We start from the raw sequence: 18,859 nt of genomic DNA, 5'->3' as shown, positions 1-18,859 counted from the left end.
CAAATCCAAAGTCAGCGCAGCTTTCTGCCAGGAAATTTTAGAGCACTTAATGCTTCCCTCTGCTGACAAGCTGCCGAAAATACCAATACCTGGTTTAATGGCCATGGTATCACTGTACTTGATTGGCCAGCAAACTCACTTGACCTAAACCCCTGAGAGAATCTATGGGGTATTGTCAAGAGGAGGATGGGAGACACCAGACCCAACAATGCAGACAAGCAGAGGGCCGCTATCAAAGCATCCTCAACAGTGCCACAGACTGATTGCCTCCATGCCACGCCGCATAAATGCAGTAATTCATGCAAAAGGAGCACCAACCAAGTATTGAGTGCATACATGGACATACTTTTCAGTAGGCCACCATTTCTGTATTAATCTTTTTTTCATATTGGTCTTATGTAATATTCTAATTTTCTGAGATACTGAATTTTCAGTTTTCATTACCAGTAAGCCATAATCAGCAAAATGAAAAAGAAATCAAACACTTGAAATGTATCACTCTGTGTATAATGAATCTATATAATATATGTGTTTCACTCTTTGAATTGAATTACTGAAATAATTTAACTTTTCGATGATACTCTAATTTATTGAGATGCACCTGTACACTCACAAATCTCTATATAAAATTCTAATGTCTGCCCATCTTTCACGTGATTACTCACAAACAAATAGGGCTAGAATTATGATCTTGATCTGAAAGTTTATATGACCAGATAAATTTAGGTAGTGGAAGCCTTTACTAGTGGAGAGAAAAGTTTGTAATTAAAGCTCGGTCCCCACAAGCCCATCAATTGATAATCCTCCATGACATGGTACATACATGTTAAACATTTTTAATCAAAGTCAATTTATTTATATAGCATATTTAAAACAACATAGAAATGCTGCGGCCAAAGTGCTTTACAATAAGAGAAGAAAAAAAACATACAATTAACATAAATAGAAATAAAATAAATGAACATAAATTAATAAATAGAAGTAAGATTACATAATCACAATGAGGAAACCATCAGTATTACTGAAGGCCACAGAAAGCAAGTGAATAGAAATGAGTCTCTAATCTTGTTTTGAACAGTTCAATTGTAGACGACTCCTTTATATGATGAGGTAAAGAGCTCCACAGGCGAGGAGCAGCAGCTGCAAAAGCCCGGTCTGTCCTCCTTAGTGTTACACTTAGTACGAGGGACAACAAGAGACAACTGACCAGAAGATCTAAGCACTCTAGATGGCTGGTGTCAAACACACAATTCGGATAAATAGGCAGGAGCAACCCCATGTAAAGATTTAAAAACTAGCAACAAGATTTTAAAATCAATTCGAAAACTGACAGGCAGCCAGTGTAAAGAAGCTAATATTGGAGAAACAGAACCAGACTTTCTTGCCCCAACCAGAAAGCAAGCGGCAGCATTCTGGACCAACTGTAACCTGCATATCACGGATTTGCAAATCCCATAATACAGCGAGTTGCAGTAATCAAGGCGAGAAAAGATAAAAGCATGAGTAGCTTTCTCAAGATCCTTAGAAGATAAAAAAGGCTTGATCTTACCTAATAGACAAAGCTGAAAAAAGCAACTCTTGACTACAGAATTAACCTGTTTCTCAAAAGAGAGGTTACTGTCAAAGATAACACCAAGATTGTGGACTTGAGGTTTGAAAAAGAGAGAGAAAGAGCCGAGAAGTTCAAGACCAGTTTGGGCTTTAGCAGATGGACCCACTATAAGCACCTCTGTTTTATTTTGATTCAGATCAAGAATATTATTAGCCATGCAGGATCTTAGTTCAAAAAGACAGTTGTGCAGTTGATTCATTGCAGAGTTGCAGACGGGAATGTAAACCTGTGTATCATCAGCATAGCAGTGAAAAGAAATGTTAAATTTCCTAAAAATAACTCCAATAGGATGAAGGTATATAGAGAATAAAATAGGACTCAAAATGGATCCCTGAGGAACACCACATTTAAGAGGAGCAGTAGACAACAGGGTTATTTCTTATGTTTGTAATCAAAGGTTGTTTGTAGCATTTTATTTTAGGACGATATGTCCACGTGATAAATTATACATTATTTGTATATGAGAGAAGTGCTATAAGAAAAGTAAAGAATTAATATTGTTGTTATTATACACACACACGTAGACAGATACTGTATATGAGTAAATTATAAACAATAACTCACTCTTAAATACAAATAAGTACTTCTGGCTTGGATATTCGAGAACTGCTGCTGTCAATAACAGAGTTGAAGGTGACTGTAAGATAAGGTCACGTTTATACTTAAAAGGCATGAACTTCATGACACATCAGCTATTAAACCGTCCTTAGGTTGTTTTGTAAAGTGAAGCAGGCATCAGTTATAGACAAGGAAGAAGAGTAGAGAAGGAAAAACACGAAACTAGAGCAGGTAAAAAGTTGAGAATGCTAGGGTGGGTGTAAAAGCTGGTCAGCAGAGAGTAGGAATGGTCAAACAAGTTCTTCTTTCCTGTTAAAGACTTAAGTTTAGCCTGTGCTATTTTTCTTTGATGGTTTTATGTGAGAGATTGTATAAATAGTTCAGAAACAAAGTCATCTGCAGCCAGTAATTGCAGCTTTTTCCTACATAGACTAGGCAACAGGTTCAACAAGAAATATGGTAGGTGAGGCTCTTGGACAAAAAGGTGGTCCTGTGGATGGTAATAAACCTTCCACAGGACCAGGTGTGAATGTATTTTAGGAGGCACATTTAAATGTTGCCCTGCAATGGCCTTTCTCCCTATGATTGCTGGGATGGGCTTCAGTTTCTCTGTGACCCTGCTCTGGATAATGGAAGGATGGATACATATTTCAATGTAAAACAATAGCCCATGGCAATGTTAAGTGTTTGGTCTGGGATTGTGAAAATAATGAGGACAAGGACTTTGTATAGCTTATGTGCAGGTGGTAGGAGGTAAATGGCTATGTTGGGGAAATAAGTGGGAGGTTCAACAATACTTGTATAGAATTCCTCTGGATTTACTTGATTTTGGTGGTGAAGCAGGTCCCTTTTGTTAAGGACTTAAATTACACAAGCAGTACAATTAAACACCTCCGCCATTCCGCACACTCACTTCTTGTACCACTGGATCCAAGGACTGTTTTTATCCTCCGGTCATAAAGATACTCAGTTGACTGTGTAAGTGTGCCCGATATGTGTTACTTATATATACAGTATATTGTCTGATGTTCTATTTAAGGCATTCTGTTGAATGCGTTACCCATTGTTGGTATTGCGCTGCCAGTGTTAGTACGTGGGAGGCATTTAAAGAAGGACTTTCATTGTACTTTGTAGAGAGACATTAAATCTGAACCTACTGTAGGAAGTGTTTTGTGCCACAGAGGTAAATGAGAGTTTATCAAGAAAGACACAATGAGATCCTGAAGAGGTCTTCATCGTAAGATGAAGTGTGTGTTAGGTGGATAATAAGCAAATGAAGGGGACATGTAGTCTGAGGTGTGTGTTAGAACTGATAGATTTGTGATGTGTTTGTATTCTCTGGAATAGTTAAATGCCATGTTCAGTACCATTTTTCCATCTTGCACTAATTATTGCTGAGGTAAGGACTGGCTTGCACCTACCCTTTTTTCCATGGTCTCCATGTCTTCCAAGTGTGAAATATGTACTGATTGTGACATTTTATAGACATTATTCCATAGGCAAAAATTTATAGAGAACTGTCCATTTTTGCATTCACTGGAATGTTTCAAAACCTACTTACAGTATTCCAAAATTAGGGTCTTTACTGGGGTACTGGAAGACTGGCAAGGACTAGTCTTAAATAAGACACAAATTAATAATGGGGGACACTGACAATTTAAGGTCGCCACTCATCCATCTTTGGATTTTCCATATTGTGGTGGAGCTCAGCTTTTTTGTAACGAGACACCCGACATATTTTCATATCTACAGTGCAGAAGGCATACAATTTGCAGAGAAGCACAATATAAGCTCGATTGCGACTGGCTTGCGTTTGTAACGGCATACCAAAAATTGTGATGTGAAAAAGCTGTGTTGTCAGTCCAGGTTTTACCATTAGCCCTGCATGGCAGGGTATTTGCATTTTATTAAAACACGCTGAACCGTGCGAGCCTATCAACGCGCAGAACAACAAGGCATGGTGCCCGTCCACATGGACACCCAGCTCAGCCTGCAAAGGCGTCATTTGCATTTAAAGGAGCCACCAAGAGCACGCCGTTAAGTCCGGTGGAATGTTCCGCCGCTGCGGGTGACGCGTTTCCATCCGAAATTGGTGGAGGGAATGGATGACACAATAAAGACAGACCGTATTCTGATCCGTATCTTTAATCACGAAGTGAAACAAAGAGCGTCCGGCAAGTGGGCGGGAGCAACTTTGATTCCGCTCCCCCCTCCCCTTTGGCTCGTGCCGTAGTCTGTAAAGTAACATGCTAATTCATTGTGAACCCCCTGAAAATCGCCGCACCACGCTTAAGTCTGTGACCTGCTGAAATAAAGGGGGTGGTGCTCGAAATCTGACACCGTTCTCAGGAGCAACAGCGGGAAGAGCGCCACAAACGACTGCCGTTGCACAATCTTGGGTGCGGCCAGCCAGTTCAATAAGGAGGCGTGGTCGAATCCACACCACGCGCCCCCAGCGGGGCGGCATTCGAGCAGCGCGTGACGCACAAGTCTGGTGTGTTCCTGACCACGCCCAGTCGCGGATTCCTTCGTGTCGGGTAAGGTGTGGTGGAGTCGAAAACGCGATTGAGAACGTCGGCAGATCAAATGCGCTGTTTGAGTACAACCGTCTCAAGGATTCTGCTTTGCTCAGTTCAATCTCATTGTTTTTGTTGTATAAAAAAGAGACAAACTGAAATATGAAACCGCCGTTTCGTTTTAAGTGAATTACATTTTTTTCTCGCATGAATGCAATTGCATGTTGTCTGGACTTTCTACGCTCCGCTTCACGCGGTGCAAATGCCGGTAGTATAATGCGCATGCGCTCCGTCTTGTTCCACGTGTGCGTTTACACCTCCTCTTCTAGGCCCCAGCAGAGGGGTTTTCTAAGGACACCAGCGAGGGGCCAGCTGTAAGCGCACGTTTCCGCCATCCGCTCGAATGCGATGGAAATGTCCGGGAATGCCAAGCCGCCCCTCCTGCGCGTAGATCGTATGCGTAGAAAATTAAGCACATTGTTATATCCGTCAGTGTTGCCGGGATGTTAGAAAAAATTATGACTCTTTGTAACTGTGTCCTATCAACTAACGTTCATGTCTTATCGTCTCCTTTATTGATACGCATAATATTGATCTTGAAATTGGCAGCCTCCCAAATAATAAACGACGTATATACGTATCAGACCCCACTCGGCATGCAGTCTGCAAGGATCTCCATAGCAACCCAGTGAGGTAGTATTCCGCAGTGATCCTGGGAGGAGGAGCAGGGGTGCATCTCCCCGACGTGTCTTAGCTAGAGATCGCTCTGCAGTCGCCAGGAGCCGACGAAGAAGTGACTGTGTCACTGCTCGGACCCGTTTTTTGCAAAAGTATTTTGCAGAAAAACAAAATTAAGTTTTGGGGCTAAGCTCCAAGGCGTGAATGCTACGAGCTTCTTTAAAGCTGCCAGTCTGAGCACAGCCATATTTTCAAAATTGCACATGTTTGATGCACTGGAAAACAAAATATTCGTTTTTTTCATTGTCTAGCACTGTCCTCCGAACACCGTTCAAGAACAGTTACAGCAACATATAAAAGAGTAAAAAAAAAAAACATGATAAGCAGACAGATCTATTTAAATGGTGAGCAGGGGAGCACAAAAAGATCAATGCATTCTCCTGACTGCTACCAAAATAATAATCTACGTTAATATCCATTTGCTTAGCAGACACTTTTATCCAAGCTGAATTACAAAAGAGTCAACATAATCAAGTAAACATCGCTGTGGGGGATCGTCTGGTGTAACAGGACAAGGGTACAAAATTGATCAACATTGGTAGAGAGCTCAGAGTAAAATGTAAGTGAGCTATCCCACACAAAACCTAATGGCAAATATCTGACAGAAATTCACCAAACAAGAGTCTTCAAAAGCTTCTTAACCCAATAAGAGAGTCAGAATGTCATACGGAGGTGAATAACTCACTCCAGCAGTCAGGAGCTACACATGAAGAGAGTTTGTACTGAGATTTGATACCATGTAGAGGTGGTAGCATCAGATTCCATTAAACATTAAGCCTGAGTGGTCAAGAAGGCGCTTAGGATCTCAGACATCTCTCCATATACTTAGGAAGCATCATTCTGCTAGGTGATGAAACAAGTGAAATCAAGCTAATAATATAAGCAAACAGGCTCAGGCGACCAGGAAATATAAAATTAACAAAAGCTTCATGGAAAAAATAAACCACCATTTGTTACCATGATCTTTTGGGAATTTTGAAGTTAAAGCCTGGTTGACCTAAAGCAACTGGCTGCCAGGATCTTCCATAGATTAGATAAGCACAAAGTCATAAAATGATTTTTTCCATTTGGCTTTCTCGGATATGAAAAGTCTGTTTCCCAATACATTTTATTAAATTAGTGTGTGCAGGGATATCGGGATGTCCTTCATAGCCATTATCACATCTCCCAGTATTGCTAACACATTAGGGCCTGTTTTGAATTCCAGACTGGCATGCCTTCTGTGTGGCATTTGCTTGCTTGTGTTTTTTTTTTTTTTTGGCTATTGGATATTCAAAGTAAATTATTCAAAAGTGCTTACATGACTGTTTGCACCTTAGGCTGTTCTGCTGCCACACTGCACAGTGATCTACATTATGTATCTGTTTGCACTGAGACAAGTGCTGGGAATTCCAATTGTTACAGGCTGACCTGATACACCTAAACAATGCCTTACCTGCACCGAGGTTTTGTCTTGTTTAGTGAATAATGAGGCAGCACAGTGTAGCAGTGAGGTGGACTCAAGTTTCTAGAACCAGGACTTCAGTTAGGAAGCACACAGTTCGACTGTCTGCGTATATGTAGGGTTAGCATGGTCTCCCTGTTTTCCTTGGAGATTGCTGTTTTAGGTAACTGGTACATGTAAAATGACCCGGTAAGTGCTATTGCATTTAAGCTTGAATACAGTCCAGGGTGGATTCCTGGCTCCTGAATGCTGTAGTGAAGCTGCATTAGGTCAACTAGCAACCGAGTGCAACAAGAAAAGCGTATCAGAACGCAGAACTTGTCATGTCTTGTAATGAATGGAGTATGTTACTAGATAACGCAACTGAGGTCTGCTCCAATAACGAAACAGAATGGCACATTTGCAAAGGGTACCTTGGAGGACTTGACAAATCTTTGTGCTGACTGCTAATGGGTGGACCAGAACATGGCCAGCACCCTTGGGATTACATGAATTTAACATGCCAAGTATGAACAGTGCAGGCTGATGGCAGCTAAGTAATAGTGTGTGGTGTGTTATCAAGACACACACACACACTGGTTTCCTGGTAGGAGCAGAACAACATCTAAAATGACACCATATTTCTGAAAATTACTGCTCATTGAAAAACAGTGTAAGCATCTCTAAATGGACTGTTTTGATAGGATAATTCTTAATGCAACAAGGCTAAGATATTGCTGTAATGTATGACTATACAGTTATGTCAATGTGGTGACTTCCCAACAGGCGATATGAACCCATGGGTTACATAGAACAAGTTATTTGCAGAAATTAAACACCAACAACTATAGGAAACAATAGTGTCGACATGGGCTAGCATCCTTGCATTGTGTTTGTTTACAGCAGCTTTGCAGACTCGGCCAGTCCTGAGGACATATTGTGGACTAAGATGCTGTTATTTTTACCTAAGCAAGTAAACATCCAATACAATCTTTCATTTTCTGCATGTAGGTGTACGCTACTCATATACTGCAATGCACAATCATGGGATGGCTTATGCACGTTGCTGTATATCTCAAATCTCCATGCATGCAATATTCACTTTAGTGGCCCCGCAGCTGGAGGATCTAAATGATTCTTGCCTTACAGCCATCCACTCTGTCCACTTAGCAGCCATGTTTTCCTTTCGGCATTAGTGTTCACTGCTACTGCTAATCACATTTTACCTTTGTTCACCAATGATTTCTATATTAAAATTAAATCTATAGAAATATCATGGAATTCAACATTAATGTTTTGAAAATAAAAATGCACACTCAACCAGCCTTTGTTTACAATACAAACTGCTTGTCACTGCTTATTAGTGATTGATTCTGAAAGTTATCGACATGGTGTTGTTTTTGGAGAAATTAGGTGTATATAATTAACAAGCTTTATTGAATGGTCTGTTCTGGTGAATATAGTTATTTTTTTCTTGTGTTCCTTCTTTGATCTGAAGACTGGTTAACAACAAAATGTTCTGCTTCCCCTTATCTTTTGCCTGTTTTTTTCTTTCTACCCATTCTTACAACGCTAACCACTGCTTTATTTCATCATTCCATGTTCTGCTTTGTCTTTTGTTCCTTCTTGGCTTACTTCTGTCACCAGTTGCACCATTTGTCAACCCCAACACCATACACTTTTCTATGCCTATCCTAGCTTTTTGGCCCCCCAATAGTTGCAACCACAAGTTTACATACATCTTGGCTAAAGACTTTGAAACTCAAAATTTTCCAACTTCACACATACAATTTTATGAAGCAATTCACGTGTTAAGTGAATTAGTGTATCTATTTAATTTCTGTAAATTTTTCTCCCCCAGTAATGATGTAGACATTTATTTCAGCTTTTTACCGCTATGTAAGATTTTTCAGATGGTCAGAAGTTAATATACACCAAGGAGAAGGTCTTTTTAAACAGCATGGGTGATTCTGAAGTTGTAAGTATAGCTTACTGCCAGTGTGTATACAAACGTATGGCCACGTGTCGCTACCAAAACTTAACACTGGGATGATGTACGTTATATCAGTAATTTCTTTTTAAGGTCACTGTTCAGATTCCTTCTCCGGAATTCTTTGCAGATTCAGAAACTCATTTGCTCTACCTATTTGTTTTATCTCCATTAAGCAACCCCACTGGTCTGTAATCCATCTTCTAAACTTTTTATATTCTTTCACCTCTTAATTGTTAACCATCCACTTTTATAGTTATCTGTGATTTTCCCTTCTTGCTCATCACCATTAATTTAGAAAATTATTCTGATGTTCTATAAAAAATACTACAAAAGACACTTGTCACTCACTGTACTGCATAATAAATAATAAAGTTTAACCTTTAACACAATCCACAAAGTACACAGTCTATTAGGACATTTGTCTTTGAAGCCACTTTTTGAAATGCCTATTTACAGTTTCCCCACATGATGGGATGCCCACACCCTTTTCACTCATACTGGTCCACTTTACCGTCACCAATCCTGTAATGATAGGGCCAATTCATGAACACAAATCAGTCTAACCCACTACGTCTGGAATGAGGCAGGAAGCTCTTGTCAATCCTAAAATCATACTTTGAATGTACTGTATAGTGTCCAGTCAGGAGGAGATTAGATTCTTAAATCTGTCCATTCAGACACATTCCCCTCTCTTGTGTATTTTAAGTGCTTAATTTGTTTCTAATTTATGGCTGGTATGTTACCTCTCTTTTTAAATTCTTTTTAGTAAAAAATCAAAAAAAAAAAAAAAATCCCATTAGTCCCTCACATATTACTTTTTTTCTGACACAGTGGGAGTCTATTATCATGTACAAACCTTGTTAATTATATCATTAGTTGGGCCTTTCATTTTACAGAAATTATGCGTTGGGCTGTTTTAATAATGTGGACAACACGTAAGGAACAAAAAGTGCACATATTCACAGGCCTCATTATGGGGACGTGTACATTACAACTCAATTGACTGAAGTAGCATGAAGTGCAATCTGTTTGGTAATCGGTTTACATTTTCAGTTTTTACGATTGTGTTATTTGAATTTTGCCACACAAGTCTCATGTTTAAGTCTCGGAATCAGCTAGCCCACTAATAAATTAGCTAATTGGTATAAAGTGTAAAGACACCACCTTTATAAACACTGTGTCCCTACTATCATCATAGGCCATCAAAATGCTACCTGTACACCCAATGTTTTATAGTTTAAAATCATAAAAACATATCCTACTAAGGTAAAAAAAATATATATATATATGCACATTGTTAAAAGGAATTATTTCCATACAATGAGTCAAAATAATGATTTGCCTGGCCAGTGAATAGGAAGGATTATTTTGCCACTCAGCAATAACATGAAGGAAGTTCTTGGACCTTCTTACATTATTAAAGGCAAAGTGCACAAGGATGACGGACTGCTTGGAGCAACCTGCAGTGACATGTCTGCTGCGTGATAAACGCACGCACAGCAGGCTGCTCGGATCAAGTACTAATCTGCCTGATGCCATCTGCTTCAGTCAGAGTTGTGATTTTGTCAAAGAAGCAGCAGATTGTGGCACATAAGACAAATCAGTAAACTCCTGCCAGTCTGACTTACTGGGTGCAGACCAATCCATAGTTTCTGCTGTCTCATTTGGCTCCCTCAAAGACTAATTTAACCTTCCACGAGAAATGCTTCCCAGAACACCCAAGGTTTATTTATTTTTTTTTTGCACTGCTGATATATGTGAATTTAGTACCACTTCATAAATGTACCCTAGCCTTTAAAGAAAAGGATCATCTTCGTCAATGATCTGCATGGCAATACGCCAGTCTGCTGTACCTGCAGGAATTAGACAGCCAGATGGCTCAATGGGAAACCTATAATCTCATTACTTAAGTCTTTTGGTCTTCCACCAAATGGGGGTGGGGGAGTGGGGACGCTGGCGTGTATCTTCAGTCTCTCAAGCCCTTTTTACCACCAAACTGGACACAATATACAGCAGCTCTATCCAGAAGCATTTTCTTCATCTTTCTCTAGCTTCACTATTACCTATTCTTTAGTAAGTTTTCCAAAACCATTTATCCAGATCAGGTTTAAAGATCTGAAATCTACCCTAGCAATGTACAACGCAGGCATGCATTTTAGATGGCTTGGCACACTATTTCTGGATATATACAAAACATTTCATATTGATCCAGCATGATTCTTTAAAGTTGCTCAGGCAAATCAACACAGTCACATCAGGAATATACACAAATATAATGTGTTTGTTCTTATTTAATTCTGATTTCTGTACTATAATTATTTAGGATGAGTTAGAAAAAAAAAGTAGCAAAACCAACAAGTAAATTAGGTACTAACAGAAGCACAACTGCTGTGCCATCTAGAAATTAACCACCTAAGCTCTAGTGACATCTTGTGGACAGCTTGAAAAACAACAGTAGGGCCACTGTATTTCAATGATTCTTAATGTAACGATGTATTGTACAGGTTACTCATTATCTGCCCTATACAAACCCGTTTTGCTGCATTGAATACTGTACAAAGGTAAAATGTAATATATCATTAGGTTAATGTACTGAACAGTTCACATCCCCTTAAAGTGACTGAAAATATAGCATTTACTTACAATAAAAATCACTGACAACCACGAGAGGCTAAAAGTAATTCAAAGATATTGATATGGCTGAGGTAGAGATATAAAGGCCAAGTTGTGGCGACATTAAAGAAAGAAAGAAAAAAAAAAAAAGACATACACATTTGTCATAAAATGTTGTTTTTCTTTAAATGAATTAGTGGGAGGAAAAAAAAAAATACATCAGGATTCTTGTCACTGAAATATAGGAACAGACTAAATACTGAAGAGCACATCTGCTTGACCAGGGTTGAGTCATGGATGACCGCCAACTAATCGGGATAACTGGTTTTTCAGGTAAGTGCACAGCTGGTTCATCAGATCTCTGTTCTGCCCTTCCACCCAGTGCATTTCTACTATAAAATCACTTCCTTCCTCTTTTATAGTTAGAAGACACTTGAAGAGGAAGTGTTGTCCATTACTGTTGCTTCCCACTCCCCCAGAGGTGGTTGTGCTGGACAGCTTTTCTGTGTCTGGTAAATTTGAATCCCCTACTTTCACTTGCTGATTGTCTGTATTAAGAGTTTTCTGGTTCGATTTTGTGTTGTCAAAATTGACTGAAGCTTCCTCACTACACTCCTTTGTTTGCATTTGTCCTGCAATTTCAGCTTTTGAGCTTTTATCCATTTCCACACTGTCCGTCTCTGGCACAGTCTGGCAGTTTTCCTCATGAGCCTGAACATGACTTCCATTTGCATCAATGGGTGCTCTTGGAAGCTCCCTGAGTTGACGCCCTCTGTCTCTGCGTTTTTGCCGAATGTGGATCCAGGAGTTCTCAATTGCTGTAAGGAAGAGACTCACTTCTGTTTTGCCACAAGGAACCCGCTTGTGCAGAACCTAGATTGAGAGAAATAGATGATCATGGTAAGTCAAATGATCAATCAAGTCAGCTTTTCAAGTCAATTGGGTACAGATATTGTTAATATCTATGAGGCAACAAAAGTGAAAAAATGGCAAAGTTCCAAAGTTTAAGTTTAGCAGAAGCACTGTAAATCACCATTAAAGATCACTTGTTCAAGGAATGACACACAATTTCAGAAATATTCACTCACCCGAAGGTCAGACAAGCTCTTCTCTAACCAAGATGCAATCATATGGATGCTGGCAGTTGAGTCAATGGAGGTAATGTTAGCTGTCAACTCCTTCACAATGACACTTGGAACAGAGAAGGTGATGGGCTTGCGAACTTTCTCCATCTTACGCTTCTTTGATGGTGGAGACTGTGCAAGAGAAAGAGCATGCATTAGATGTCTGCCTCAAATTCCCCCCATATCATATGCGACATTCACCATCCCTTTTTTAACACTAAAACAAATTGAGAGAAATTCAAGTTATCAAAAAGCATGTTTCTTTTTACATAATATTCTAAAACAATCAATGATATATACTATTAAATGTTTCTTCACACTTATAGTCTCTTAGTACTTTGTTAATAAGTTCAATTGGAAATCAGAAATTTCCCCAAAACATTTGCTGTATAAATTAAAGTTCATGAAATAAAAAAAAAAAAAACATTTTGGTTACATAATTAACTATTTTTTGAAAATGTACAAAATAATTATAGAATTCTTTTGTCAAAAAGTGTCATACTACTGTTAAAAAAGGGCATTATCCTGCAAGACAAAATGTATGCACAGTATATGGTATCCAAAAATCAGATACGATTCTCTTGGGATAACATATTAAGAAAAGCAGCAAGCATTCAAAATAGATGTGCTCATTAAACTGCTTGGGCAGGTGCCAAGTAGGCCCAACTGTAATATGTCGCATTATACAAACAAAAACACAGACACACTCCATGAATATAGTCATTGGTCTTTAAATACACTTCATGTGCACACAATCTACTTTTACGCACAGTACCTTTAAAATACGCCGGGTTTGAATTTCAAGCAGAAGTTGCAATTCTTCAAGATTTTAATAGTACTAAGGTGTTGTACCGTGTTAGCCATTATGAATGTAGAGAAAAGCCAAACAAAATTACACCTTTTATTGCCTAACTAAAGAGATTACAATATGCAAGCTTTCGAGGCAACTCAGGCCCCTTCTTAATCACATCTTGCCTGAAGAAGAGGCCTGAGTTGCCTCGAAAGCTTGCATATTGTAATCTCTTTAGTTAGGCAATAAACGGTGTAATTTTGTTTGGCTTTTCTCAACATTATAATGTAAGCTTCCCTCTTCTGACCACTAGATGGACCCCTACAGCAATCCTTGCAAAGCCCTTCAACTTACTTGCCTGATTTTCTTGTATTTTACTGCCCTCTGAAAACAGGCAGCGGTCTATTTACACATACAACATCAATCATACTAAACGGTTCCAAATATTATTCTGTGTTGTATTAAGAATACAGCACATACCATCAACTGACGGGCAACTGCATTCATTATTCAATGTCCATTCCTTGCCATACAGCAGGGCTCCTAAAGTCTCGTGCATTTTTACTTCCTCTGAGCTGGCAAAAAACAAACGAGCTGCTAACACGACACTTGGTAGCTTATCTCCAAACGATTTATGCTACTAGCCCCTTGATTAATTAGCACAGCTCAGCAAGGTGGACACCGTGTTCTGCTGAAAACCAACTGCAAAAGACTTTGGCACCATAATGACCACGTCTCCTGCTGACTCCAACTGTGTATGTTCCAGGACATCATTGGTTCCTGTAATAACCGTATTATGATCATGCCTGCACCTGGGGACATTATCTGCTTAAACTCATTAAGGGATGGATTAACTGCATGTGGGTGTTATCAGTAGTGCTCCACCCCCACTATAACCAAGAAGGGGGAGCAAAATAACCAATTCCATAGAGCTAGTATTCCTAACACTTGACTGCGTGCTGCCTTCCCAGACATAAAAGGCTTAAGTAGATTTTGGATAGAAACTAAGCAAAACAGCTAATATGTTCAACAATATCCATATAAAATATAGGATTATGCACCAATAAGGACAATGTTGAGATCTATAGGTATATGGAGTACAAAGGATACGTTTCATAGTTATTGCCATACACTGCTCAAGTCTGCACTAGTCACAAAGGAGTATGTTGGACACCTACTGGCTCCCAGCTAGGAGAAACCACATAAGCTCACAGCTCGTAAAGCCCTGTTCAGACATATGTAGCCCTCCTCTCACAAGGCATTGACAACTCAGTATAAAAGACCCCTTTAGCATCTAGACTGAAACAAGTCAAATTTACAGCACTGCCCGTATCCAAAACAAAGCAAAGATAGAACAAGACATAGCAAAATTAGTAACCACTACCCTAATTTTTAAACCAGGTTAAGTGCTTCTGATGAACAATGGCTTATCTATTATTTATGGACTGCAAGCAGAGCAGCACAGGAAACTGGGACATTGCATTTACAAGTGCTGTGTGTGGAAAGTAAACTAGTTAAGGAAATAAAAGGAAAGACAATAGTTACAAAACACAAAGGAAGATATGATTGATTCTACTAAGACATTATAACCTAATATAGTAAGGCTAATAACATTCATTTTGATAGGTTGTAGTATTATATTTGAACTAAAGTCACAAAAATCTTCAGTTTTTACCATCTCAGTCAGTTTAATTTTAGTGTGGTTTTCAATGCTCCACGGTAGTGCTGATGCCTTTTGTATGCTCACTTTCATTCATCTACCCAATTTTCTAAACCATCTAGTCCAACCAACTGGAAGCATAAGCCTATCCCTGACAACAACATGCAGCATGGAAGGGATGCCGGTTAACTGCAAGCTATGCTGAGAGAATTGGGCAATTTAAAGCATGCAGTCAACTAAAGTCTCTGGGAGTAAGGAAGGAACTTGGAATCCTCAGAGAGACCAGTGCATCGGTTATGGTTCCAGAAGAAACCCTGTGACTGCATATTTTCATTGCAAATTATTTGGTAATTGGAAACCGATTTTTACAATTAATAGGGTGCCACTGCCCTCCAGTGCACTCTACAAGATTACAAGTTAGTGTCTATAACAATCTAACTCTCTGCAACAATCCAACAAGTATCACTCAACCATCCTCTAATAATTTTACTGTCTAAAAAATTTTGTTCTTTAACACTAGTTACTTTATTCCAAACACAGAGTATTTTTTTACTCTGTAGAATTTGAGCCCAGTATGCAGTAGAGATCTCCTTGTGCCCATTTGCTCTGTACCCCCATGTGCAACACTTACAGGAACTGTGACATCTTCATAGTAGCTCCATGCTAGAGCCCAACGCATTGTACGTCCCTGACAAAATTCTGTGTGGGTCACCTTTGGAACCTGTAAGAAGAAACCAAGGTAGTTAATGTCTAACTAACTGCTTCTATACAACTATGCAATTCCTCACATTTGTTTTACAAAGTTCAAATTTACGGCCATCTTTGAGGTCTTATGGCGCTTTTCCACTGCATAGTACGGCACAGCACGGTTCAGTACAGCTCACCTTGGTTCGGCTCAGTTCGGATCGGTTTGCGTTTCGACTGCAGTTTAGTACCGCTTTAGAGTGGGCGGGATTATTCACGTGTCGTTACAGTTGCGCCGCCTCTACTGCTCGCTCTTCATTTTTTTTTAACTTGTCCCTACACTGTTTGTAAGTCCGATGGTAGCCATGTGCGCCCAAGAGCTTAGCGACCTCCTGAAAACTTTTTCATTCGCGTCGCCCATCCAGCTCTCGCTGGATCCGCCTCGGCTACCAACGAGGAACGTCTGTACTTCCTCAATAGACCACGAAACAGCCATTTTTGGTTAAAACAAAATGGTGCGTCCGAACCTTCGCTGGCTGTGCTAAAAATCTAGCGGGTCTGTTGTGTCTCGTGTCGCAAGTTCAGTGACGCAGTAATGACGATTTTCTCCGGCCAATCAGTGACCAGCAGAGTTTACACGTCATGTTTTGGAAACGGTTCGGCGCGCTTGGAACCTCGGCTGAGGTGGTACTAAAAAAAAGGACCAGGTACCAGGTACTGCTCCCAGTGGAAAACCCCCCCAAAAGTGAGCTGAACTGAACCGTGTCGTGCCGTACTATGCAGTGGAAAAGCGCCTTTACTTATCATATTTAAGTTTGTTAAAGAAAAAGTGAGATTTGGTAACTTATGTTAACTTATAAATAGTAAAATTTAAGCAACTGGAAAATAGATCAAACTAGGTTGCTGGTTGAGAAAATTTGAGCCTAATCAAATATGTCGATTGATACAGTGAGCACTGCTGCTTCCCTGAATCTCTTTTACTGTTCCAGCTATTAATGTGCCATGCCAAGAAACATAAAACTGCTTTAGTGGGTGTACACTTGGTACCATGCCACTCCAAATGAGGCTGCGCATTATGATTCTGGCCTGCAGCAAAATTAATAAATTACCTTCAGAATCAGCCCCATGGCTGTGCTTTAGTGGCATTTGATTTGTTTCTCTGTCCAGTTTCAAACTAGAATGTTAAGCGTACCAATCACACGCTCCATTGAAAATTGTCAATACAGGTAATTTTAGTTATGTGCACAAAAGGGAATTTATGAAAGAGCCAGCAAGCAGTACACTTGCTACAGCAAAACCATACAAAAATTGCTTCAATTCATACTAAAGATTCAAATAACAGACTTGACTTGGGCTGGTGAAAGATGTGAACTTCAAGCACAAGAATTTGTGAAGTCATAAAAGTTGCTTGGCATTCCAATCTGTTCTTACCCCTTGTTTTCGCAGTTCTTCCTTCAGAGGAGTCAAACTGCACTTTTTTCCTAGCATGCAACTGTACCACCTGTGGTTTGTAGAAGAAATAAAACTAGTAAATGCACATTTCTCTGCAACTGGCCTGGAAAATTTATTCAAACCTTCAGTAAATTTTAATATCTTTTTTTGGTCATTACGTATCACTCATAAATATTAGAATAATACAAAATTAATGAAAGATGTCCACCTCTACTAGCTATGCCACTGTCTGTAGAGATAAAACTATATTAATGTTAAAATGTATTAGCATATGATATTTCATAAATGTTACAAACGTGTTATATTTCTTAATTGAAGTTATACTGAATTTTGAAATTCAGGAAATATTTTTTGATGACACCTTACTCTAAAAGAATATTCAATCAATAACAGAAAGACAAAAACAAAGCATTAAAGACAAAACATAAAAATGCTTAGGCTAAGAAGGGACCTTTAAAAGAAACAAGACAAAGTAATAAATAAAAAAGGAGCCGAATCAGAAAATCTGCCTTAAAATTAGACTTATTCAGCAATACCTACTGATCACTTGAGCATACTGATCTCTCTCACTATCCAAAAACACAAAATTCTGTGCTAATCATGTTCCATAAGATGGGAGAAACACTGCTGCTCTCTGGGGGATTTGCCCAAATGAGCTGCCTACAAAAGTGGCATGTCACTCAGATCCTGCTCATCACTGTTAGTGCTTTCTGTCTCATCTGGGAGGTGTCCTTGTTTAAAATGCAGGTGGGCCACCACACTCTCATCTGAGCCACCCAGCAGGAAGCCCAGGTGTGTCAACTCTAATCATGTCTAATCATAGTTGCACCCCTCCAATATACCATGTCTGTCTCACTCCACTGAGTTCCTGACAGCTTCTGGCAGCTATGACAGTAAGCACACATCTGTTCCCGTAGGGGCTCTGAATGCAATGATGGTAATTGTTTACCATGTCTGGAAATTAATTAAACAAACTTGGGTTTAGAGGGAAAAAAAGCCATCTGCTTCAATGTTGGGAGGAAGCCTCTGCTCAGATGGCACATTCCTTCCCAACATGAAATGCATTGGAAAAGGTTTTGCATCTCAAAAATGCAAACCAATTTTCAGAAAACTGCTCATCTGACTAGATTTTCCAAGACATTCGTTGCTGACACAGTTGTGCATATTTGCATCCATTTTTAGTGGTTCCAAATCACTGCCTCCAAGCATGTGGCTGCTTTTGTGTTACTTTTTTCCCCTTTATAAATATACAAAACACCTGCTTGCTACAAAGTGGTTTCTTGCTGTGCTTCTAGCTGTCAGTAATCAGAATATTTAATAGTAACATATCTTTTTGTTAAAAAAAAGTCTTAACACTAGAATCTCTGAAACATACAATGTTTTTCGTTGTCCCTGACCTCCTAAAATTTTCCTGACAAACGTCAAGAAGCTCATAGCTCCTTATCACTGCACTAATAGCCCGCTTTTGTTTTTCAAATGTGTACATTAGCACAACGCAGCTTGCTGCACCCCCCAACTCTCCCCATTCAGGAAGATGACAGCATCACCCTGCTGCAATCCTCACAGTTTTGTGTTGAAGTGTTTATCTGGCAATGCGTTTGTAAGGAATTATATAGGTAATGAAATACCGTGGTCTGAAATACATACATTTCATGTGTGTACCGTGTCTACAACAATTTGTGTAAATACAGAATGA

At 39.4% G+C, this 18,859-nt stretch overlaps 1 protein-coding gene across 3 annotated transcripts in view; it reads right to left on the bottom strand.

Annotated features, from left to right (window-relative positions):
- Positions 1-11,620: 11,620 nt before the first annotated feature.
- The window catches only part of mettl16 (methyltransferase like 16), a 117,749-nt gene continuing 110,510 nt past the window's right edge, over positions 11,621-18,859 (bottom strand). For all 3 annotated transcript variants that reach the window (XM_039756936.1, XM_039756935.1, XM_039756934.1), the window contains exons 7-10: positions 17,143-17,212; positions 15,659-15,748; positions 12,542-12,709; positions 11,621-12,326 (exon numbers count right to left, since the gene is read on the bottom strand). In XM_039756936.1, coding sequence (XP_039612870.1) covers positions 11,745-12,326; positions 12,542-12,709; positions 15,659-15,748; positions 17,143-17,212 — 910 coding nt within the window. In that variant the 3' untranslated portion in view covers positions 11,621-11,744. The remainder of the gene's footprint in view (positions 12,327-12,541; positions 12,710-15,658; positions 15,749-17,142; positions 17,213-18,859) is intronic.

The sequence above is a fragment of the Polypterus senegalus genome, chromosome 6 (assembly GCF_016835505.1).
Source record: "Polypterus senegalus isolate Bchr_013 chromosome 6, ASM1683550v1, whole genome shotgun sequence".
In the NCBI taxonomy this organism is placed as follows: Eukaryota; Metazoa; Chordata; class Cladistia; order Polypteriformes; family Polypteridae; genus Polypterus; species Polypterus senegalus.
The sequence above is the reverse complement of the archived record's forward strand: the minus strand, read 5'-3'. Positions and strand labels throughout refer to the sequence as shown.